This window comes from Camarhynchus parvulus, chromosome 17, assembly GCF_901933205.1.
Source record: "Camarhynchus parvulus chromosome 17, STF_HiC, whole genome shotgun sequence".
NCBI lineage: Eukaryota > Metazoa > Chordata > Aves > Passeriformes > Thraupidae > Camarhynchus > Camarhynchus parvulus.
Genome location: NC_044587.1, coordinates 5,002,440 through 5,027,951, shown reverse-complemented (window position 1 = coordinate 5,027,951; position 25,512 = coordinate 5,002,440). Strand labels below are relative to the sequence as shown.

At 41.8% G+C, this 25,512-nt stretch overlaps 1 protein-coding gene across 10 annotated transcripts in view; it reads right to left on the bottom strand.

The window, feature by feature from the left end:
• FNBP1 (formin binding protein 1) overlaps nt 1-25,512 on the bottom strand; it is a 93,030-nt gene that overhangs the window by 38,375 nt on the left and 29,143 nt on the right. For all 10 annotated transcript variants that reach the window (XM_030961162.1, XM_030961156.1, XM_030961160.1 and 7 more), the window contains exons 2-6: nt 25,267-25,382; nt 20,601-20,657; nt 17,940-18,087; nt 5,669-5,731; nt 4,749-4,853 (exon numbers count right to left, since the gene is read on the bottom strand). In XM_030961162.1, the coding sequence (XP_030817022.1) occupies nt 4,749-4,853; nt 5,669-5,731; nt 17,940-18,087; nt 20,601-20,657; nt 25,267-25,382 (489 nt within the window). The remainder of the gene's footprint in view (nt 1-4,748; nt 4,854-5,668; nt 5,732-17,939; nt 18,088-20,600; nt 20,658-25,266; nt 25,383-25,512) is intronic.

Below are 25,512 nucleotides of genomic sequence, written 5' to 3'. Positions count from 1 at the left end.
TACTGTCAGTCCCTCTCCACCTTTGCATGGCACTGCACTTCCTACAGTGCTGGTGCACTCGTGTAGTGCCTTGATGTGGACAGGAGAGGGAAGGGATCCAAGTCCCACCATCACAGAGCAGATGAGTTGGCATCCCCTGGAGAATTAAACCTGTAAAGTAGCTACAGTCTGCAGAAGGCAGATACCCAGAACCTGGGTTAGGGTGAAGTTCACTGCTGACAGACTTTGCTGACCAAACCACAGGGGGATGTGGCAATAGCAGAGCCCTGAGCTGGAGCTCCTCCAGGTTAGTCTGGGGGGTATCAGTGACTGCATCTGTCTTCCCTGTGACCTGAATGCTGAAATACCCACCTGAGATGCCTCCAGAGCCCAAAATAACTTCTTACACCCCTCATTGCAAGGATGTGCAAGCTCCCAGGGGAGGGGTTTGTGTCCCACAGCAAGGCAGTCCAGAGGCTGGAGATGCAGTTCCCACCTGAGAGCACTGCTGAGCACAAGGAAGATCAGCTAATCCCAGTTCCCAATTAGCAGGATTTCTGCACCTACATTCTGTCAGACCCTGCTCATGGTTCAGCTACCCCAAGCCATGCTAAGTGTGTCTCCTGTGGGTAAGGAGGGGGACAGACTCTGTGCTTTGTGCAGAAATTCAGCACCCAGGTAACGTGGCACAAGAAAAGAGAAAATGAAACCTCAAACATGAAACCTCAGTATCTCCCCACAGTTATACTTGCAGACTAGAAAATTACTATCACGGTGATATTCTATTTTAAGGCTTTATGCAAATCTGAAGCTATTCTGGGTCTCCAAAACATCTTGGATATTGAATACATAATCTGAAAGTTGCAGAGCATAGGGGAAAGCTCTCAGGGATTTCAGTAAACTGGAGATCACTCCCATTTCCCTCAGTTCCTCCACTTCAAAACCAAAGGCAAATACACCTAAAATTCCTAAGTATCTCAGATTATTGCCTAAGGTCAACATTTGACCGCGTTTCTCTTCAGCCAAGGGACAGATCCTGCCTGACACCAAGTACTTCAAACCACTCTCCTCACCACAACTGCTGAGCAAATCAAGAGGCAAACCCTTCCCATGGCCGCCCTCAGACACTTCCTCTTTAAAATCAGACTCTGAAATGCCTACCTGGAAAAGAAACCCTTAGAAAAACCGGCTGATTTTTTAATTTTATTACAAGAAGTCTGCAAAGGCACCACTGGGTACCACATTATCCCATAAAGATGTCAGCTTTTTAGTGATTGCAGCTCTGAGGAGAAGGCAGAAACAATAGAGCTCTGCCTTATATGTACAGTGGCTCCGTGCTGGCGACAGAGACCATTTCCCCAAATGGGCAAAAAATTGAAGCAGCTCCTCTGTGGTTTTTGAAAGAGAAGTGCTTTAAAGCACACAACCCACTGTGATCCAAATGAAATAAAGCTTTCAGTGATACCTACAAGGCTTCCTGGAAGCAGCATCAGCATGTTGCAGTATTTATTTAGTTTATAAGGATATTTTCACAGATTGTGAGCTTCCTGCCCTGACTTTGCTACACTGCATTTTGTGTTGACACAAACATCTCTGCAAGCTTTGGCTGCTGAGGGTTTAGAGGCTCAGTGCAAACAGGGAAGAGAGCTCAGGTGCCCTGCTCCACTCTCCCTCTATTCCTGCACACTGTGATCATGGCAGAGACTGAACACAGCTTCTGCTCCATGTTCCTACTGCCAAAAAAGGAGCTGAGAGGAAACAAAGCCAAACACTCCTCCCTCCAAGATCAGCTACCAGGCTGCTGCCTACCAAGGTGATGGAGCCCATGCTGGCCACAGAAGGGGCAGAGAAGGGATGTGCCCTCCACATTCCTGGTCCTACAGAAGGAATGTGGACCTTGGTACATGATGCCCAGGCTACACATCCAGCCCTGCCTTTAGGCCCTTTGCCAAGAAGTCCTGGAGAAATAAGGAGGAAAGTGACTCTTATTCTGCTTCTCTGCCACTTTTCTGGTTACTTAATGCTTCCAAATTGTAATACCTTGGGCAAGGGATAAGTGCTGGTAGATGGCAGCTCTGGCACAGAATTTCCTGCTGCAGTTGTCAAAGGCTACAAAGACTTGAAAGATAAAGAGATGTGAGCATTTCAGTACCTCACACAACTTAGCATTAGGAAATTGCAGCTGTATTCTCTTCTGACTGTATGTGTCATTGTGATCACTGTAGAATTTTAATTTCATTAATGCCATCCACTCTATCATGTGTGATGCAAAAAATAGCTCCTGTGTCTGCTCACATTGGCAGGTACAAGCTGAAGCAGCCAAGGCGTCAATCTCAAGCCAAAGAAATGAGGGCAAGCAGCCCCACTGCTTGAGGAGCACCTTGTTCTGCCAAAGAGAAGAGCTCTGACACAGCCAGACTGCCCATTCCCCTGGCCAGGTGGATTTCTGGGAGCTTTTGGGGGCAGGAGTGCAGCAGCCAAGCCATAAGGAGCAAGAGAAATCAGAAGTGCTGCAGTAGAAGGAGGAGGTTGAAGTCATCCTATTGCTTCATTTGGAGCTGAGCAGCTCCTGCATCCCCTGGAGAGAGTCAGGGAGAGCAGCAGGGCTGTGGAACAATATCCCATTCTGCACTGGGAGTTATGCAAGAGCCTCCCAGTCACACGGGCAGAGGGGAGCAAAGAAAGGGCATTATTCACAGCCTGACATGGATGAACCCAGTTTAACACATGCACTTGGAAAACACTGTTCTCTCTGTTCAGTAATATTATTTCACATTCCACTCATTTTGATAACCTTTTCCTTCTCCCATCTACTCTGTTGACTGCCTGGAAAGTGGAGTAATGCCTTCTCCTGAGAGCTGCCAACATGCATAACTAACAGATTTCTCTTTCAAGATACCACTGAGCCTCATTTTGCAATAAATAATTTACAAATTCACACAATAAAAAGCTGGAGGAATTTAAAAGGGAAGCCTCTCTGCTTCACTTGACAGGGAAAGAGAACCAGGGTAGGAAATTGCTTCCCAGAATTTACCCAACACTCTTAGACTGATATATCACCAACATACCACCTTTTACTCTGACCAGAAAAGGGCAGCCTTGCAAAGGGATGTAGAAATAAGGAGTTTCAGTCCTCCATTTCAAACAGTAAGCCATGTCTTTGTATCCCTTTGACATGACCTCAGCTTTGGAAAAAAAAAATATCTAGGGCAAGCCCTAATTTTATCTATGAAAGAAGTATTCTAAAATCACTTTATACAGATAAAGCAGAGATGATCCCTCTCTGTTAGAAAAATCCACATGTGGTGCTACATCTTTAACAATCTGTACATGCATTCATCTGTCAAGTGCCCTGGCAAATCCAGAAGGCAACAAAGGATCAAATCTACATGGTGAATTTGCAACTAATAGCCAAGCAAATTACAAGACCATAGAGGTATTTTGTCCTTTGATATGCAATAGCACTTGGGGGAAATTTTCTGGGCTTGTTTATGATTTACTGTCCTCATTTCCAAGACCATCCTTGATGCTCTGTGCCACACAATGTCCTGATGCTCAGCACACCAGAAACACGAGATCCCACAGATGTAAAGGGAAATTTATATTTCATATCTTCACAGGACTGCAGTAACTTAGAATAGAATGAAGCAGACCTCTTGAGAAGCAAAACCTACATTTTACAAGGAGACCTCAGACTAGAAAGATTTCTTACCTATAATTCACTTTCCTTTCCTGTCCCTGCAACAAAACATTTGGCATATTTTAAGCTTCAGCTTTTACTTTTTCCTTTCTCTGTTGGTTGCCTTTTCTATCTTTTTTTTTTTCCTTCAAGAAATAAACATTTTCAAATGTTCTGGCTATTTTGTGCTTCTCTGACTCAAACTCAAGGTGGACAAAACCGTCCTTACACATTGTAATGTGATGTTTCTGATCTACATTAGTGGATCTTCAGAGCAAATGTGTAACTCCAAAAACAGAAGCTATTTAAAACATTTTCTTCCTCTTCGTTGCTTCCTTAAGTTAGAGGTATTGGACTTGAACCAGTAAAATTTAAACTTTAAGCATCCTTTCACACATCCAATTTTGAATCAAACTAAAGAGAGAAAGTATTTCCAGACAGATGTGCTGAAACAGGACTGGATGTTTAAAATTAAGCCTTAGTTCAAAAGCTTCACTGAGTGGGGATCATTGTAAAAAAGCCACAAATGATTCTGCAACCAGCCAGCAACTGAGAAATGAAAATAAAAGCCTTGTGCCATCTGTGACAAGCATGGATTCCAGGATCCTGCATCACATGGAAAGCTGTCCTGTCTAAACATACAACTATGAAAAACAATTCTGGTAATACCTCATTGCATCCAATGACATTGGGAAATCTTTGAAGTGCTGCTGCAAGGGGAGGAAGTTTGGTTCTACCTGGATCACAAAGGGAATGAAAATGTGTGGAAACTGCAAGCAGCCCTCAGGGAGCCCTCACAAGCCTGGCTGACACAGAACCTGGGGTGTTAGTCAAAACTGAGCTTGCATAAACTCCTTTAGAGCCATATCAGCTGTTAAACTGAGATACCACCCACTAAAAAAACCTGACTGTTATCTGTTTAGAGTTTTTATATAAATAAAGGTGTCTGCAGAGATCTCCCAGGTTTTAATTAACCAGCAGACTGACTCAAGTAAGGCATTAAGCCTCAGAGGGTTTATCCTAGCAGGAGGATTGAGGAAATAAACCTATCACATCCATGTTTACAAACAGACTCCACCCTCCAGCTCACCTTTTCAACATCTGCTTTTGTCACATTGATGTCAGCATCCATTTTCTCAAAATACTGCTGTGCTCGATCAGCTTCTTTGCAATCACGTTCAAACCGCCTTTTGCTCTGACAAGAAAAACCAGAAACCTTCATTATGGGAAGAAAAAGAGCCCAAAATCTGCCTAAAATTCATGCCTGCCACTAAAACAATCTGTTGTAACAACTGAAGGATTTTAGGGCTCTCTTGTTTACACTGGAATACATTTCCATATTTATGAACTTCAAAACAGGGAGTTACCAGAGGCACAGTTTTGGTTCCATTATCCAGGCTGTTCATGTTTCAGTATTTTTCCCTTTTAGTATCACTTCCACTCTTGTAGATGGAATCATTCTCTTCCAACACTTAACCCCTTCATTTTTGTAAATGAATGAGGGAGTAACTAAGATTTACAAATTTGCAAGTAGGACTTTTGGTTATTGACAACCCTTTCGCTATCCTTTCCTGTACTTACAGCCTCACTCTTCATTCATCACATGAATGACAATTCCAATGTATATTTACTTTTGGGAAGCAGCACCTGGCCCAAGAGATGTTCCTGTTCAATTTATTCACACATTATGAAGCTGTTCAACTGGCAGAGGAATATCTGAACAGGACCCTTAGGGACTCTGCAGTTTCAGCAATGCTTAGCACACTTTTCAAGTCATACCAAATGAAATGCTGCCTGTGATAGACAAAGAGCCCACAGAAGCCAAATGTTCTGTTAAAACAGACTTTTTCAGGACTGTGAGTGTATTTAAGACAGCAGAGTTTTAAAAATCCCATTTCTACAACTTTTATCCATATACCTTTATTTTTCTAAATAAAATATTTGGAACCATCTCTTTGAAAACAATATATAAATGACTTAAGTGTCACATCTGAGGAATTTGCCACTTACTGCTTCAAGTTGTTTCCAGCAAGTTTCAATGTGTTGTTGTGCCTTTCTGCCATCATGGAAGTGCTGTTTAGAAAAAGAAAAAAGAAAACATTTTGAACAACAAAAGCACAAACAGTCAAGTATGCTCAAGAAAAAGCCCAACCAGAAATCATTCTGACAGCTGTGTTCTGCAAGGCTGGTGAATTGAGCAGGTGTGTGATGACTATCTAATGTCTCAGCAGGCTGCAGATGGATATTTGCATCAATTATAGTGGTTAGTTCGACTAAAGCTAATTAATCCCTTTAGCAATTCTACCTTGTATTGTTCACTGTATCTCATAATTATTGGTTTCCCATATCATGGGATCTGAAGCACTTTTATCTGATGAGTATTTCTTCGGTGACAGACTGAACACTGGCTCTAAATTAAAATTTCTCTCTACATGAATTTACCAAGATGCACTTGATTGGCACATTCTAACAACTGATGTTTGTCCTGATTTTCATTCAGACTCAACAAAAAACCCTCTTCTTCCTAGTTACTAGCTGTGTGTCAAAGCCAGCTGCTCCTGCCTCTCAAGAGCTTTTTGGTGCCATGGGTCCCTCCAGAATCCCTCCTCTCCCACACACTGGGGGTGAGTTTGTGCTCACAAAGTGAGATGTAACACAAGTTTTAAATGGAGATGTCAGCTAAACAAGGAACTCCTCTCCTGATGTGCTTTTTGGAACAAGAATCTTAATTGCAGTTGGTTTAAGTAACAGTTCTTAGCCCTTACACAATGTTCTTTATCAAAGAATCTAATCTGTATTAGAGTTTATCCCTCTGTAGAATCACAGAATGGTTTGGGGGGGAAGGGACCTCAAAGAACACTTTGTTCCAACCCCCTGCCACGGCAGGGACACCCTGCACTGTCCCACGGTGCTCCAAGCCCTGTCCAACCTGGCCTTGGGCACTTCCAGGGATGGGACAGCCACAGCTGCTCTGGGCAAGCTGTTCCTCCATATGCCTGGCTTTCCCTCAAGATAAGCAATTCATTCCAGATCATTCTATAAATCAGTGACCCAGCTCTGGGCAGGAATGTGAATGCAGACCCAGCTGACTGCTACAACAGGTTATTCCCCTCCACACACCACCCTGTAAAATAAATAATGAAGTAAAATGAAACAGGAAGAGAGAGGCCTTTCTTTTGTATTATTTACTGGCAATTAGTTTTACTCAAATACAGGAATGGTGTCATAAAGTAAACTTGAAAAATAAAGGCCAGATATCGCCCGATAATCCCACTAGAATTCATGTGCTCTCATGCCCAAGTGCAATCAGAGTTTACATAAATCTTAAGGAATGTGATACCTATGGTTTGTTGGGTTAAAAAAAGCTCACACTCCAGATCATTAACCTGCTACAAAATGCCACAGTTAGAAAAATCTGCCTGCAAGCACTTTACAATTGGCAGCTCCTTGGTTCCCTGCATCTTCCACTACAACAACTGGTATTTTCCTGTGTCAGGGGAACGAGGGGCATTTCAGAGCTGCCATTCTGGCTCCATCAGACATGACAGCAAAAAGCCCCAAAACTGCAATTCTCTATCATGCTATGTCCAACAGGCTCATTTAGCTTTAGAAATCACAGTAATGTTCAACATGTCTGCAAGAACAGAACAGCACCTGGACTACCCTGGGTGCTCTGGATGCTATCTGTATTCCCAAACACTGTGGGCTAAGGAGGGATGCTCACCTAGAACTGAGCACAGGGACATTCTACAGCTGTATGTGCCTGGATGGTGCTTATCTCCACAGGAAAATTCTTAAAGCAGGCAAGAGAGGCCCAGTGGCAGAAATGTTTTCCATCCTGGCTCGTGCCATGCTCAGCTCTGGCTCTGCTCCTGCCCTCTGAGGAGGAAGCACGTGTGGCCACTGGGCCATGGAGGGGGAGCAGTGACAGCCTGGCACTGCTGGGACAGCAGGGACCTTCTCCAAACACTGCCTCACCACACTGTGACATTAAAAAACCCCTGACATCACTGTGGAACTGCTGGGTGGCAGGGAAAGGTTCCAAGTTGATTTCAGTTCCCTTTGTAGATCCCCAAGTCCTTTCAACTCCGTGTGTGACAGATGCTGCCTCTTCCCTGCCAGGGGCTCCTCGTTTCAGCCTTTTGTCATTAGAGTTTAGGAAAACAGTCCCAAAGAGCAACAAAAACAGTCCCAAGGAACAACTGTAATTTAACACTACATTTTTCAACATTTTGCTAATGAGCATGAAATTCATGGAAGCCTTAACAGTGAAGCTGGAAGGAAAATGACTCTGATGGATTCATGTTGCCTTCCCTGCTTCCATCAGCCCCCCCCCTTTCTGTGCTCCCCACTTTGCTGGGGTAGGATGGACCTGATTTGGGAGCTGCTGGACTCTGTGAAACCCAATACTGTCAATGACCCATAAACCTCAGGAAAACAACATGCCAGATTTGTTTAACAGGAAACAATTGCAGAGAGAAGCTGAAGGATGAACTTGGAAACAAAAGCCCATCAGATAACAGGACGTGTATTTTTAAACCATTGTAGTTGAATAATGTCATTTTAACAAGCCATCCCTGTTACTTCCAAATTTGCCCTCTCTGTAAAACAAGCTGCACAAGCTTCTGGAAGTACATACAAGAAGCAGTGAGACTGCATCCAGTTCAGATTTTGCCGCATTTTGATACTTTTTTTTTTAAGAAAATCTTCTGCACAATTGGAACGCTGAGATGTAAAATGAGCATTGTTGAAGATTATTAAATAGTGAAATATTAAATAGTGATAAATATGGGTGCATCACATCTTGAAGAGTTCAGGGAAATACTGCTTTTTTTTTTTAGTTCAACCAATTTCTAAATATACTTATAACCCCTAATTCTTGCTGTGTTGTCCCATGTATATCCTTGTTGTGAGCTAAAGCACTTCTGGTTTTGCAAATCGTTGCCCTCCAATGGTAATTCCTGCCTTTCAAAAATTCATTTTTAAATACAGCAATGAAGTGGGACCTTAGAACTATCTATATTTCTTCACTGGCCGAGTTCTATGGGTAAGAAAAGTCAAGGCTCTATGGTCAAGTGATCTGCCTAAAGTCATACAGGAAGCCTCCAGTTTCCTCAAACCATGCACTATCTTCAACTTCTGCAAACTCATTTCCTTTACAATCCTCTTAAACAGCAAATGTCCTCTACCTTCACCTCCTCCCCCCTCCAAAACCCCAGCAAAAATAACTCCAAGCTCAACTATTCCTTGATAAGGTTTCAAGATACAAGTTCTAATTTAAATAAATTTCTTTGAACAAATTAAATAATTGGTTGTTCTACACCTGAACATTTAGCAAATGGAAACATGACAAATGGCAAACTACCACTCTTAGTCACAGGCATTTCAGCAGCACACAATGATGAATTTAAAGTAACTCATACAATATTGCTTTTCTCCCCTCCAAACTGAATGTCCAAATTAATGGCCCCAATCAGGCTCTTTAAAAAAATCAGAATTTTCAATTAATAAATCACGCCTCAAGTGTGTGAGACATTAGCAGCAGTGTTGGTGGCTCACATGCCATGATTTCCTCCAGACTTTTCACCCATATCCACAGAATTCTAAAAACACATTAGAAACACAGTAAAGCGAAAAGTTTGGGGTGATTAGTGTCCATTAAGCCAACCTCCCCTAAATCACCTTCAAGTCTGTATTTTGCAGTCTTTGGTTGGCAAACACTGTGCCAACTTTAATATTTCCCTGAGTAATATTTTATTGAACTATTAAACCAACTAAATGGCCTAAAACACAGCAGCACTGCCCAAACTCAAACCATCCATGACCACAACTGTCCTTTTTCCCTGTGTTAAAGCCCATCATGTCCCAGGGGGCCCTGAACAATCCACAATGGCCACGTTTTAACTGGACAACTCCATCCATTCCAGCTCTCAGGATTAACACAATAATGCAGGTTTTAGGTGATCTCAGGAGACTTCACAGATCAGTTTGGAAAAGATCTCCAAGACTGAGCTCAACTCATGACCAACCATCATCAACTTTTGGAAAATATCACCAAGTTTGAGCTCAAGTCATGACTAACCATTATCATTTCAACCAGACCTGAGTGCCATTTGCAGTCTCTCCTTGAACACTTCCAAGGATGGTGACTCCACCACCTCCCCTGGAGAGCCCAATCCAACCCTATCCACGAAGAAATTCTTCCTGGAATTCCAAAATTCAGTTGTTAAGACTTGAGATACTTTTATCAGAGTATTAAGTCGCTCATGTGAGGACTGTGGATTAACCCAACTTTTAAAAAGCTTTTGTTATATTCAAAAAGCTCGCAGCTCAAGGAATGAGCTTTTCCCTTTGCAAATGCAGCCACGGGGATCGGTGTGCTCTCTTCATTAGGATGCTGCCTGAGTCTGGAACAGCTGGGGAGCAACCCTGGCTGCTGTGCAATCAAAGACAAACCTCTCATTGACTTTTGTTGGGCTCAGATTTCACCCGTGTTGATCAAAACCCCAGGAGCAGCGAGCGAGGGTCCCACAATGCAGAGCCTGTTCCTGCCAGCACTGCCACAATTAGGAGCAGCAGGATATTTTTGCAAAACTTCCTTGGTATGCACGAGGGTTTACACAGCCCCAGAGCTCACCCAGCAGACAACAACAGCTTGTTAGAAGATGCATCTTATCTTTTTTTTTTCCCCCTGACCTTTTGAGAGAAGCAGGAGAAAAGATGTTGCTAAAAGCATCTAATGAAGGACAACACATTCCAGCGCTTTTGCTGAGGAGTTCCTGGGCAATTTTAAATTAAATAATTGCCTGGAACATGTAAATTCCCAGCATGACAACAGAGCTGCTTAGGCTCTGTCTAAACTGATCCTGTGAAACCTTTTTAAAAAGGCTGCAATAACACAGCCTTGTTTTTCTTAAACAGGAGTTGATTAATGGTTAAACTAAAGACTTGTACATCTATAGGATGTTTGTATTAGAAATAATTATAAAAACAGTCTTAATTTATATGCATAGCATATGGTTAGTTTGACAACATCCTTTTCAAGAATTGTCAAAAAACATATCTAAGGCAAGGGTGCTTCATTCTCTTTTCTATTTACATGTGAGATAATAAAACAGACTGGCAAAATAGTTACCTTTGGCTTCTGTAACAAGTACTCCCAGCTCACACTGATAATAAATAAAAATACAGTACCTCATCCACCAATTCAAACTCTTATCTCCATTTTTGTTACAAGTGATTTCTAAAATAATGGCTAGTGATTAAAGCACACCAGAGACGGAAATAAGAGAACACTATTTTTTCCTCAATTTTTTCAGCAACATTTGCAAAAAGCCTTGTCAAATGTTTTTCTTTTTCTGGCTGCAAAGACAGGAAACAGTCTCCTCCAAAGAAATCTTTGTTTCCAAAAATAGGAACATGTTCTTGAGGTCTTATCTCTCTCAGTTGTAGTAAGAGGAGCATAATACAGCCCTGTGAATGTTGACATGAAATTCATGATCATTTTAACACATATTCATCAGCTACTTAATATTGGGGTATAACCCTGTTCTCCTTTGCAATATCCATAGGAACATTATTTTTAACATGTATTTATCAACTTGGTCAAGTCTGGGACAAATTATACAAATATCTGTTCAAGGCTGAACTTAATTTCATGGAAGTATCTGCTCCTGGAGTGGTGCATTCCAAAGAAATTCCATTTAATAAGCACTATGGACCAAAGCTTCCCAGGCTTCAAATTCCAGATCAGCTGCACATGACAACCTGAAGTAGCTGCCCCTGTTGTTATTGAGCTGTAACAACAGAATGATGGATGAGATTTGGAGCAACCTGGACCAGTGGAAGGTATCCCTGCCCTGGGCAGGGAGTTGGAATGAGATAATCTTTAAGGTCCCTTCCAAACCAAACCATTCTGTGACTCCCTGGTGGTTGGCACAAACTTGAGACACTGTGGCAGTAATATTCATGGTAACTTGTCCTTTTCATGCTACATATGACAGATAAAGTCCTTATATTGGGAATTGTAACTCAGAACTACTTCTCAGGCACAGAGACAATCCTGCAGCTTCCAGTACAGCTCCATGGCAGCAGAGCTAAGGATCCTCAGGAGCACTCTGCTGCTCTGGCCAGCTCCTGGAAAGGTCCTGCTGAACCATCTGCCCTCAGGGCAGCAAGGCCAGCAGGCCCTGGAACCAGTGAGCACACAGGTGTGACAGGCTGTTTGGAGATCACGTACCCTCCTCCAACCCATCCCTAGGGACTAATCTTGTCCTTAAAAGCTCACCAGTGCCAAGTGCTCCACAAAAGCAAACCTAGGGCTTTTCAAATGGAGATTCATAATTACTACTAAAACTATGGTGTGAAAAGTTGTTTCTGCTTTTATATCCTTCAATGAAATTAGAGGAACAAGCTGCTCTAACTTCTACCTCTTCTCATTCCCAGCATTGTCACCAAGCTCTCCTTTCACTGATCCACAGTTAAAAGGTGCAATTTCAAATAGTCTGTGACATTCCTGTGGAAGACTTGCACTACAAAAACTAGGAGATGTACAAGCTAATGCCTCAATATCCAAGGAAATACTTTTAGCTGTTTCCATAGACCCTTCATGCACACATTCACCTACACGGAAGTACCAAGACCTGCATCAGAAACATAAAATATTAAATGTCAGCAAAAATGCCAGCTGAACGTGCCCACATGTACCACAGGCTTGGATGAACACCATTCTCCACAATTAACATATGCACTACTCATCTGGCTTTATTGTTGCTCTTTCTTTTCAGGCCAATCTCTGTGGCTGTACAGTCAGAACACAAAGAGAAAAATGCATCCATGGCCAATGCTCAACCCCCTCAGCCTCAGGCTTCTCTCAGTCATGCACTGAGCAGGAAATGTTACTGCTCACAGAAGGCATCTCTCATCTCATCCCTCTAAAGGCTCTTGCTGTGCAGAGCAGTATTCAGGCTAATTCACAGAAAATGGAACTACATTTGTTAGTAAACAGATTTTGTTTTCCCAATCTGATTCCTTCATGTCATAAACAGAAGCCAATTTATTTATTTGGGCTATCATTTCATAGTTCAATGTACCCATTCAAAACTGGGAAGAGCAGGATATGAAGTTCAGTGGTCTCACCTTTGAATCCTGCTAAATCCAAAGGTCACATTATACCTTTCAGTTGGGTGGGATATTAGCATTAGTTTCCCACACAAAAATGCTTTGGAAACTTCCATAATAAGCATTTGCTTTTTCCCTTCACAGCACAATTCCATGATAACACACCAATATTCAACACAGCTTCATTGCATTTACTATCCATAATTTGGTGAAAACCAACAAACACTCCATAAGAGCACAGAATTTATTGTGATCTTTCCTAAATAATTTTCTGCATTCTTAATTTTTTTTTAATAATTACCACTTAACACTCTACTGGTACAATTTCACTTAACAAAATACAGCTGAAATACCTCGCAAGAAAGAGAATGAATATTTAGAGTAGGACTGTTGTGCAGTGTATTTATCAAGCACAACAAATTCCCATAAATACCTTTATATTTAGATTAAAATTAAGACCTTCATTCACAGGGCAATGAGCTGGAAGCAAGTTGGTTGCAAAACAAGAGTTGGGGAAAGCTTGGTTTAAATTGCATCAATCTGAAGTTTGGCAAATCACTTCCTTTCTCTGTCACTCTTTTCCTTTCCCCACTCTTCACCTGGCCATTGGTTTGTGACTTCTGGAAGGCAGCAAAGCCTCTCTGTGCCCCTGCAGCACAAAGCACAGCTGTGCTCCAAACACACACAGACCTTGAGGCACATCCCAAATGCAACATGGAAAAATCCATTGTGCTCCTGACAGGGCTGTGTGCTGCCACCCTGCCCCATGCCTGCTCCATGCTGGAGAAATCCTCTGGAAAAACCACAGGACTCTTTGCAGAACAGGGCACTATTCAGAATGAGTGAACGTGACAGAATTCCTCCAATTATTTACTTTTCATCAACACCTGAGAACCTACAAGAAACAGAGAGTCCTCTGAGAGGCACCCCCTGGATGAATGCACACAAGGAGGGTCCACCAGAAAGAACCAGACCTGTTTTGCCCCCATGGTACCCATAAGGATTCATTCATTCCCTGTTCCCCTTCTATCCCCACACAAAATGGAAAGTATTGACATCAGGTAAATTCTCTCCCAACCACAGAATCCCAGTGCTGCACCAGTTCAGGCTGCAGCAAAGCCCTTGGCTTCTACCTGACTTTCATGCTTGATTATATGGAGCCAGACCAGCCCCAAGGGGAGGTGGAGGCAGAGGTGAGAGCAGCAGCAGTAATCAGAGGGATAGTTCATGACTCTCAAATACATTTTTAGCAAAGCTGCCATGAGCAGTGGCTACCCAGAGCAGCTGCTGCCAGAGCAGGCTGTAAGTCAGACCTAGTTTGTGACCAGAGATCTAAATCAGAATGGCCCCAGGAAATAATTCTTGAATTTCTATCCAAATTACAGAATTGGATGGATTCCTCAGCCATAGTTGGATGTATAAATCAACTATGTCCTGTGAAGTGTTAAGGGAAAAAAATAAGCCAACAAACAGAAAATCTTACACATTTCCAACCTAGAAGTGTATTACATGTCAGTGCTTGTGAAGTAAAGTCCAAACACTCATCTTGATGTGACAGGATCACCTCCTTTTCTTTTGTCAAAGATGGACAAGATTAAGAGCCAATTTTGTAATACTGCAGGTCACAGAATCACAAGGTTGAATTGTGATTCTGTGGTCTCTGAGACAAAGTCATCCAGGTCAAACTTGACACCTTTGAGAGCTACCCCAAAGTAAGGCTTTGGTGACATTGGGGTGACATGAAGCATGACTGCAGAAGCAAGTTCATTCCCTGAACCACTCAGAGGTGATTCCCATCTCATTTGTGTAACTTGATGACATCTTCCAACAGCAATTCAGTCACAGGCATCTAACCTCAACAACCTCAAGGGGAATATGGATGGGACATGCCCTTCACACAACACAGAACTGAAATTTGAGCTTTTAACCAGCTAACAAGGATCCTGAGGAAGAGAATTTCTCCTGAGAGAGCATGGACACAGTAAGATCAAGAGAGTACAAGAAGAAGTTCAAGTGAGGAACTGCACTATAAAGAGTTTCACTTCACTGGGCAGCTGGGAAGGACTGAAACAACAGAAGGAGTTCTCCCTCTCACTGTGTGAAAAGCAGGCAGGGTGTGTACCTGACTTCAGTGACTCTGAGGGCAAAACAACTCATTTGGTACACTGACAACATTGAGAGCAATCTTATGGAAGAGGAATGTGTAAAATGATAAAAGTCATTGATTTACCTTTGCTCCTAAAGATATTCAAGTTTCATACAAGGAGCCTTTGCCTGATTTTTTGTAACCACTTTCTAAAGGTCAAAAGCCATCATGCAACAAAGCACAGGATCTGAAAAAATGTAAAGGTAACCCAGAGCTCTACCAAGCTCTAAATCAGATCAGAGGAAAAAGGAGGTATCTCTCTTTTGAACAACAGCACCAAAGCACTGACCTTGCACATCACCCACTTGTCCAACCTGCACACTTGTCCTGCCTGGTTTTGATCAGTTCCTTCTTTCCTTATTTTCACCACTAGCAACCATCTTTTATAGAAAAAACATGACATAGGCAGCCATCAAGCACACCTTTCAGAGAGCCAAACAAACCCAACATATGTACAATTGGCAAGCCAAATGGATTTTACCCAGCATAAAACCAATGTAAGGCATGATACAGCATCAGTTCTGCACCACTTCCAGGCCAAGGAAAACCCAAGAAGTGATTTATTACTGTGTGACCCCAATCATTTGCTGGTGTAATTCCACTTGAATCAATAGAGCTAAATGAGCATGAAAACAGAGCAGAGCAGGCAGGCACCAGCCCCCACCAGCCACACTCACCGCCCACAACTCCAGCAAACACTCCTGTGCATCAAAGGGGTTTCCTTTGGAAACAGAAGCTGTATTTAGAGATATTTGAAAAAATTCTTTCCTTTGAGTGTGCTGAGGCCCCCAGAGAAGCTGAGGCTGCCCCATCCCTGGAAGTGTTCAAGGCCAGGCTGGCCAGGGGTTGGTACAGGCTGGTCAAGTTATCTCTGCCCATGGCAGGGGGAGAACGGGATGAGCTCTCAGGTCCCTTCCAACCCCATTCTGATTTGCCTGACCACTTTCTGCTGGACTTGAGTTCATCTTTCATACATTTATAGTTATGACACCTCTGTATATCATTTCGATCTTCTAGGTGGGAAAGTAAAACCAAAAGAGTAAAGGTGCTTATCTAGCACAGCCATGCGGAAATCACTGGAAATTTTACCATTTTACACGTATTTGGACACCTGAATGACTTAATTCAAGACTCAGTGGAGAAGAATGTGGGTCTCCCAACTCCTACACATGGACCCAGCCCCAGGAGTGGCTCATCCAAATGATTCTTTGGACCTGGAGCACAGCAGCTGATGGCAGAACAGTGAGCACAAGAACCCTGCCAACAAAATTTCTGGAAATACCAAGTCATTCATTAATTGATATCATAAAAGGTTTTGCCTAAGCTGCAGCTCTCTGTAATATTTACACAACATCCACCCTCCCCTCCTGCAGATCTCAGCAGGATCAATGCTGTTACAGGATGAAGTGAGAGGCTGCTCATGAAAAATGCCTGAGGGTGGGAACAGTTTCCTTTTCAACACCATTTTCTCGTGAATGAGAAATCTACAGGAACCAGACAAGGATTCCTAATTCCTATAAGCTTGATTTATGTTGCAAGAACAAAACAACTGTGACTGACAAATGTTTTCTGTTAAAGGCCAGTAATTATCAGCAACAGCAGGTAAATACACTCACTTGCTTTTTGCTGTTCCCCTGTTCTTATCACTAAGCCAACATTAAACTAATTTTCCTGTCGTTCACCCATTACTTATATGAGCCATATTTATTAGAAAAGTTTAAAAACAAAACAAAAGGCCAATAGTTACTGCTCAAATTCTTTACAAGAAATATTGCAAGCCCTCTTCCATGGTACTTAGAACATCCAGATATTCCAGTCAACTTATATACCCATGTAATTGAAAAAACAGGCAAAAAACTAGAGCTGACAGAAAAATGCCACACTAGAATGCTGCTTTTTTTTTCTTTTTTCTCCTTTTTCCACACATCCACACTGGATACAAGGTCACAGAGGGGCTGAGAAAACATTCTCATCACAGCTGTATGTAAAAGATCTTTCCATGCTCTCCCTGAAAGATTATACACCATTCTGCAGATTAAAGTTATGTCTATATATTCTTTTCCTCTGCTGACAGAATTATCATTCTAATGCTATACTTAGAAAAAGGTGGTGATTTCCAGGGCTCTGCTCCCACACAGCACCTCAACACATGCTTAGTGTTTAGTGGGACTATTTATAAATGCATAAGTTCTGCAGGAGTATTTTTGCACTTTCCAAAATAGACCAACAGCTTGGAAATGAAATATAATGCTCTGATGCTCCCTTTGCACTTTGCTTAGTCATTTTATACCTGTTCTGTATTTGTAGTGCTTAGAATCCTCCTCCTATGCTCACACATCCAGGAGATAAAAGGGTTCAAGGCAAGGAAGGAAATCACATCTCAACTATCCATTTTACAGAGCTGGTGATGTGCAAATTAATCAGCTTTGAACATTCACTGCAGCAGCCACATAGGTCCCTGAAGTACCAGCTGCAATACAGCACTAACATAAAGCTATTAATTCTACCATCTTGAAGGACAACAGGTTGAAAACCACATTCCCCATCTTCACCAAACAAGACAAATCCCCTATTTCTTATCAAAATAATTTTTAAAGAGTCCCCTTGGCCAGATCTGGCTGAGAAGCACAAAAAAAGTGAATCAAAATCCAAATAATTCTCTCAATCAGCCTCAGCACTGCAGTTCCTCTGTTTATTTCAGGTTTTACACAGTGCTGCTGGACTCTTCCCCAGGCAAGCTTTTGGCTAACAGAACCTTAAGCACAGATGGGTCTCTGACCTTATTTAGAAGGGATTCTCCTGCAGGCATTCCTGTCTGATTTTATAACATTTGATTCAAACAGTTCAGTGACTTGGCCAGGACACATAACCCACTTCTTTAATGCTTGGTTCATTAGCACAGCTCATGTTTATTAACCACAAATAAATCTCACTTAACATTGAACTCCACTACCACTAATTAGCTGTCTTAAATAGCAATTCCTTGTGAATAATAAATAAAGAAGGATAAGTTACCGATTTCCTCTCCTGTTTCAGCTCCTGCACGTAGCGTGTTAACTCTGCAGTGATCAGAGAGGTCATGTTCTCTGAGATCACCTCATGCTGGCCAGCATAGTCATTCATCTCATTTAAAGTGGCTAGGAAGGCTCTAGTTGATGTGTACCTGCAAAGGACAGAAATGCATTTTTAGTCTCTTTATTTTCTGACAGACACCCTCCAAAGGGAGCCGGGATCCTCCTTAAGCACTTAGCATTGCTATGAATTAGCACAGATTCACTGAAGGAATTTCTCCAAAGGAAGCCTGTCCCACATACTGACAGTTGTCTGATAAGTCTATCTCGATTTAGACAGTTTGACACTGGCTCTTAAAATATCACCACTTTAGAGTGCCAGGTTCTTTATCAGCACAGCTCTGGGGCTTCAGTTTTCTAATCTCTACTCACCAAACATTTCTAGTTGTACTCTCTCAATTCCTACAATTCAGTGCACAGAGTCATCAGTATATCCTACCTGGAAAAATCCTGTCTAAGCAAGCAAAATTTTGGCCAGCATAGCCTAGAAAAGAAAGTTTTTCATAGTGTAAATTTGATTTAAATCAGATATAGTTTATAAAGTTTTCAAATAAGTAGAGAGTTTACTAACCAGCTGTTCATTGTACACCCATATTTTTTTAGTACCTTCCATCACAAGGTTTATATTTTCATATCAAATAATCTCCCATACAGCATTCCATGTATTATTGAAAGGAAGAAACATCTGTGCACACAAATTTTGAAGCAGCAGATTATGTCACTGGTATATTCAGTCCAGTGCCAACAGAGCTGCATTTAAATACCCCAGCTGGCTGTGCTGGGCAGCTGGAAGCCAGCAGCAAGACACTACTACATACTAGAGAAACTACTGTTGGTTTTGTTATTATCATTCTAATTCTAAAATAGTAGTGGCCTGTGCTGGTAACATCACCTAAAGGTGAAAAATCAAAGCAAAGATGAAGATATTTAGAGGAACTAGAATGGAGTGGTACAAGTAGGGATGAAAAAGGCATCAGATGAAAATAAAAACAGGAAAAACTAAAAAGGGGACTAAAGGGAAAAAAACATTACAAGCAGAAACATTCACAGTCAAGATGTGAAATGAGAGAAATCCCAGTTGCAAAAAAATCCCAAAGTATAAAAGGCACAGAACTAGAGACTGACAATGAGCTTGAAAAAGCTGATTTTTAGCCAGGTTGTCTCCAAGCAGCATCTGAGGCACCCAAAGGTCACATGACAAATCCCCAGACAATGTTTTGAGACATGAAGTAACTACACTGAGGTGAGCACTGTATTTATAAAGGGCAAAGGATGCTCAGGATCTTCTGTGCCACATCACATAGAATCATTCAAATCCAAATCCTTTTTCAGCAATGAAGGATGTGCCAAAACCCATTGTAGTAAACTCAAAATACCCATTTATGGTAGAGCTATCCAAAGGCAGATTTCTTCCTAATCTTGGGTACAGACCAAAACAGCCACTGTGCTGGTAACATAATCTTCCTTGTGTAAACACCAATATCTCAGGAAACAATGGCATAAATAACTGATTGCCAAACAATGTTCCTAAAAATAATTAAAAAGCAAGCAAAAAGCCTGTTATCTCTGTTACACAAGCCACTGGAATAGCTGTATAGAGCAGCTTGGGGGGCTGACCCAAAAAATCTGTATTAATATAATCATCCAATTGGAGCCATATCCAAACTCTTTTGAAACATGTCAGATTTCAAGGTCAAGGGTTTGAGGCTGCTGCTGGGCTCTCCAGAGGCAGAGCAGCCTCCTGGAACACGAGGCTGAGGGTCAGCCCCTGCCATGCCTTCCTTCAGAGCTGCATTACAAAACCCTGACGTTGAGAAACTCCAGGGTCACAGTACTCTAAGGTGAAAGGTTCTTAGTCTGATTTAGAGTCTGGTGGGAAGCTCATCTTCTAGAAAATTCTCCTTAAAACATATCTTTATTCTCTCCAAGTGTTCTTAGGGACCTGTGGTGTCTCATCTCCTGGACATTGTTGCTCAGAGAAGGAGCTGAGCTCTCTGCTGCTGCCTGTGAGCACAGCATCAATCCCCTGCCATGGGGACAGGTCTGAGCAGGGGAATCACAAACAGACAGGTGAGGCTGTGCCCATCCTTCAACAGCAGCAAGCCCCAGGATACTGGGAGTACAACCCTCATCCTCCACCCTGCTCTGCAGGAGCACTGTGGTGTTAGAACATTACTCCTTTTGTAAGTTACTAATCTGTGTTGTCAGCCTGTTTGAGTCATTTAATACTTACACAGAGTGCTTGAGTTTCATGCTAAAATTAACAACTGCTTCTGCTCCTGCTGAAAGCAGATATGAATTTGGTTGTTCACTTCAGAGAAGCAGGATCAGTCTGGCTTGAAAGTTTTAAGGCACATTAAGAAACAAATGAAACCAAAACCCCAACTCAGGCATCCAGAAACTGCAACATAAGGGAACTGAGCAGTTATAGGGCAAATCCACTCCTTAGTATCTACCCCACAAGCCTGTTTCTGCATCTGTAATGTCTATATTCTTACACTTGACATTAAAACCTTGGGTTTAGAAGCCAAATCCTAGGTGATGACCCAAACTTTGCCATTCCTCCATCAATGTGTGCTCACGCAGCAGGGAATGGTGAACATACCTGTATTCTTCCTCCTCTTTGGAGTTCTTCTTGGGTTGGTATTTCTTTGAAAGATTCCTAAAATTAAAAACACAGAGATATAAAATAAAACTTTAAAATATCCTTTGAAGCTTACTGATGGATGTTTAGCTGCACACACATTCTGTGAGGCTGGAGTTTTTATCTGCAGTGAGCAGACACCTCTCCTGAAGAATGACTATGATCAGGCTTTGATTGTGCTGTAGTAACACTCTAAGAATGGGCTGCACTCTGCTCCAGTCTCTAACTACAACAAAGCAGCAGATTCTGAGCCCAAGAAGTTGCTAAATTAAGGTCATGAATTTGATACACCTGGGTCGTGGCTCTGCTGATGCACAGATCTCCTTCACCTGATCTAGAAGAGAGGTTCTTTTAGAGTAGGAGTCACCCCAGGAAAGGGAGATCTGAAGCAGCAGATGACACTCTTGGCCAGGCAGGTTTGCCTGCCTTTAGCAGGATGATTAGAAGGCAAAAAAAAAACCTTCACAAAGCTGTGGGAAGCTGAACATAGACAGCAAAAGGGGATTCATTTTGTGATTATCAACTAATGCTGGGGGAAGTGTGACATTTGATTATCCTAATTAGCACAGATGATTGCATCTCATTATCCCCCAGCCAACTACTGATTTAATTTTAAAACACCAATATGCTCTCGGAGTGATTGTATCTTAAATAAGAAACCTGAAGCTTGCTGTGAGCACATCTGACAGTGATTGTATGGTGTTCACTGCCCCATGAGCCTCTCATCAGCAACAAATCCAGGGATTTGGGAAGGTGTGCTGCCCACCTGGCCCTGAGTGCACCTTGCTGGTATCAGCACCAGGATGCACATTGCACTGCAGCACAGCACACACTTCAACCAGTGCTCAGCACAGAGCTGAGCAATTTTAAGGGCTTTTCAGTGCTCCTGTGTCCTAAACTGAGCCCCATGACTCTGTTCTCTCTGGCAGCCTCTCACCTTGCTGTGGAAGGGAAGCCATTTGGTTTAGTTTTACAAGGTTGTTTCAGTGATGAAGAGCAGCACACAGGGAGTATTGATGGAATCGTGGTCCGAAGGAGGACTGAGTTTTATCAACTTATCCATGCCAAACTCTTTGGAGAAGTCCCAGAATACATCAAGTTGTAATGAAACTGCTTTTTCAGAGGTGTAACCCATTCCCTGCTGATGCTGGTTTTGCTGGTGACTTGGGGACAGCAGGGCCTCCCATCTCACATTTCTTATTCCTTTTGTTCTCCTTGAGGAATTAAGGAGCATCTGCCCCAACAGAGGAGTAGCCAGAACGCTGGCAGATTTGCACAGACAAACATGTGTTCCTCAAAATTTAAGTATCTTGACTGGAAGGGATCCAAATGAGTATCTCCCTCTCAGTCTGTGCCTTTTCTCCAAGAATATGCTCTGAAAAAATTAACTTCTCTAGTTCTGCAGCTTCTACCAAACACCAGAATGGGAAGGGTTCTGCAAAGTGTTCTGCATGATGAAAATAAATTTTACAGTACCCCTTGCATGCCATGGGAATGCCTCCTTCCATGCACGAGCTTGAAGGGAAAAGGAAAAACCACAAGAAAAAAAGCACAGAAGGCTACAGTAATAAGGCATTTTCACACAGTCAAAACTCCATCTCCCTGCACTGTCACGCTGCCCAATTAATTCTGACACACACAGCAACTGGATTCCTGTGAATCTTTAAAGGTGCAGAAATGCTATAGAGCTGAGGGGGGAAAAAAAATCCACAGTCTGCTTTCAGACAAAAACCACTTACCAAGGATTAGCATCTGGGTTAAACACTTCATTATCTTCTGTGCAATTTACACAACACACAAATTGAGTCTATATATTGAAGTTCTCTAATTATTTTTTGCCGTTTTCTAAAATCAGATGTAGGTTTAACCAGGTGCACACAAAAACCCCCCACAAGTGCCAGTGAATCCAGAAGTAATGCTGGAGCTCAGCATGTCCTGGTGCAGTGACAGTGACACCTTCAGAGCTAACAGTGATTACAGAGGGAGCTAACACATAACAAAAGCAGCTCTGGAAAGATTCTCTGCTACTCTGAGCACCCATTCCCACGAGTGTTTCTATTTGCCTTTCACTCTGCATCATTTTTTCTGCCTTTCCAGTTTGTTTCTCTGCTCCTATATTTCAACTTGGGTGACAAATGTGAAAGAAAGATGTCAGACATCAGGGATTCTGGTTCTCAGATTATCCTGACACCTGAAGCATTTTTTCCAACACATTTTCCTTGAGGCCATCTATCCATCATCACATTAGGCAAGGGTTTTGACACCCTTTGTGATGCTCTGAGTGCATGTGCTGCAAGGGAAGTGACAAGGGCACAGCACCTCAGCACTGGGAGCACAGCATCCAGCACATCAGGGTCCCATGGAAGTTAAAATACCTAAAATAAGCATTCTACCATAGTTCCTACATTCCAGCCTAGCTTAATTATTAAATAAATACAATGCAAAACAAAGAAAATAACCAAGTCAGATCTGGACTCCCAAACCAAGCTAATTGTAACTGGTATGTAAGTTTAACCTAAAATATTAAATATACATCTGCAGAATTATAAAGAAGAAGAAAGAAGTGTTTTTAAATAGAAGAAAATTTAACTTCAATGGATGACCAGGCTGAGATGTAGATAGTTAGAGAGGAGAAATAGCTAGTTAGGTAACCCAGGGATGGAACAGAAAATACAAGTTGTACAGAAAGAAATAAATTTCAGCAGCTTTACTTACACTACAAACAAAATTGAGTTACATCCGCAGGAGTACCTGGAGTTAACCTGTCTCTTTTTAATAACATTTTCTGCATGTTATGACATGCAGTGATGTGATGCAGCCCTTTAACACCAAATTGATGTGGTACAAAAAAGGTTTGCACCAGGCTTAAGGACACTTATTAAATAAAAGCAGATGCATGATTTATTTTTCTTTTTTAATGTCCAGCACTGTTTTACCTCAACACTTCACAAGTCTACATTTTTTGTTTTTTTCTTTTGTACTTCTAACTTCTTAGATGTCTGCAAGCAACCCTGTGTTTAAGAGCTCCTTGGGGACAGATGTATTTGTCCTCAAACCATAAAAATACAGAGAGGCAGGAAACAAATAGACCATGGCTTTTTGGGAAGTCTAGAACAGAATAAGAAATAAAGCTCAGCAATTCATAGTTTCTACATAGTCACAGGTAAAACAATCTTTCACTTTCATTTATATGTCGTTTGGGTGTTTATTTTAATAATTAAGCTCTTTGTAGCTGGAATTTGTCATCCTGAATACCCCAGTGAGTCTAGTGCAGGATTGTTCCTAAGACAGGCCAGCTCACCCAGATACTCTGCTGGGCTTTCCCAGTCCAGTCACACTCTCTTTGTTCCAGCTCATTTTGCCTCTGTAATTCACCCTCTGCTCCTCTCCATAGGATGTGAGCAATTTGTTCCTGCACGAGTCATTTTCTATTTCCTTCTTGTCTGTAGCAGAAACCCTGGGGAACCCTCCTGGCATTCCCCTGGGAGAGCACACAACCATCAAGGCAGGGATTTATCTACTACCAGCTCCTCATGAATCACAGGCCATTGTGCATCTACAATCCACTCAAACACAAGCAAATTCTGGGTGTTTTTTTTTAAATAGACACTGTGTTAGATTCACAGATCAACTGAAACCTCAGATCCCATCTCTTTAAAAGCCAATAATAATGGAAAGAATTCTCAAGATCTATTATCACCATGCAAATAAAAGATCCGTTTACTGGGGGAATTAGGAATAATTATTCCTGCTCTCCCCCTCCCCAGTTAACACCAGCACTTCCAGTTTAGCACTGGTCACTAATGGCTGCCAACAGTGTTGTTCAGCAGGACCCCCTGTGTGCTTTACTCCCTTCTCACCCCTGATCAACTATCTGTTTTTTCTACCTCCCTGGGAAAAGCAAGGTGATATCTACTCATGTGGGAGGGTTCTCAGCACCTCTTCCCCAGGACCTGATCTAAAGGAAGATTTTTTCTGTGTCTGGTTCACACATTCTCATGTCTGACTACAATCAAACCAGACATGGACATGTGGAAAGTACCCAGCAGCAAATATTTGAGATTAATTCACAAAAATCTGTGCTCTGATCAGAAGATACCTCAAAAGTTTATAAAACTGTAATTCAAATCTCAGGCTGTAACCTTCTTAACTACATAGGAAAAATTACCAAGGGCTGGGCCTGACTTTCTGACCTGTAATTCCTCCCCATGCACTTTCAAAAAAGGCCTGTCTTAGTAAAAGAAAACCTAAACTTCTCCTAACAAATGATCATTATTCCATTGAATTCTTAAACCCTTCAGCATTTTTGCACAGCAGCCCCAATTTCATGGAAAACATTACAGTGCTGTGCTCAAAGCCTGAGCCATTAATCATGCATAAACTGTGAGTAAGCCCTAGTGTGCTGCTCAGCCACCTCAATAACCTCTCTTTTTCCAAAACATATGATTACTAGCAGATATAATACAACAGGATCTTAAATTAACTTTTACTTTTCAATCTCTAAATTAAAGCTATTTTCTAAAAGCTATTTTATAAACAAAATCACCACTGACACAGCAAACTTTGAGTTGATTACAGGCTCTGAAGAGATGCAACTCAAAGTCCAGAATTTTACATATCAACTTACCTAAGCTGCTTTGCATAGCTGAGTTCAATCTCTGTTCTTTCTTTTACAAACTTGATGTACTTTTCCAGAACATCAATACCCCACTGCGTGTGTTTTTCTAAGTTGTCAAACTGGTCCTGCAATGAATAAAAAAAATAGTTTAGTCTCATTGAACACAGAGACAACTTAAAATTAATTTACAAAGGGAGTATCACCATACAGAAAGTGTTGTTAATATTTTCCATTACCAGTTAGATACTTTTATAG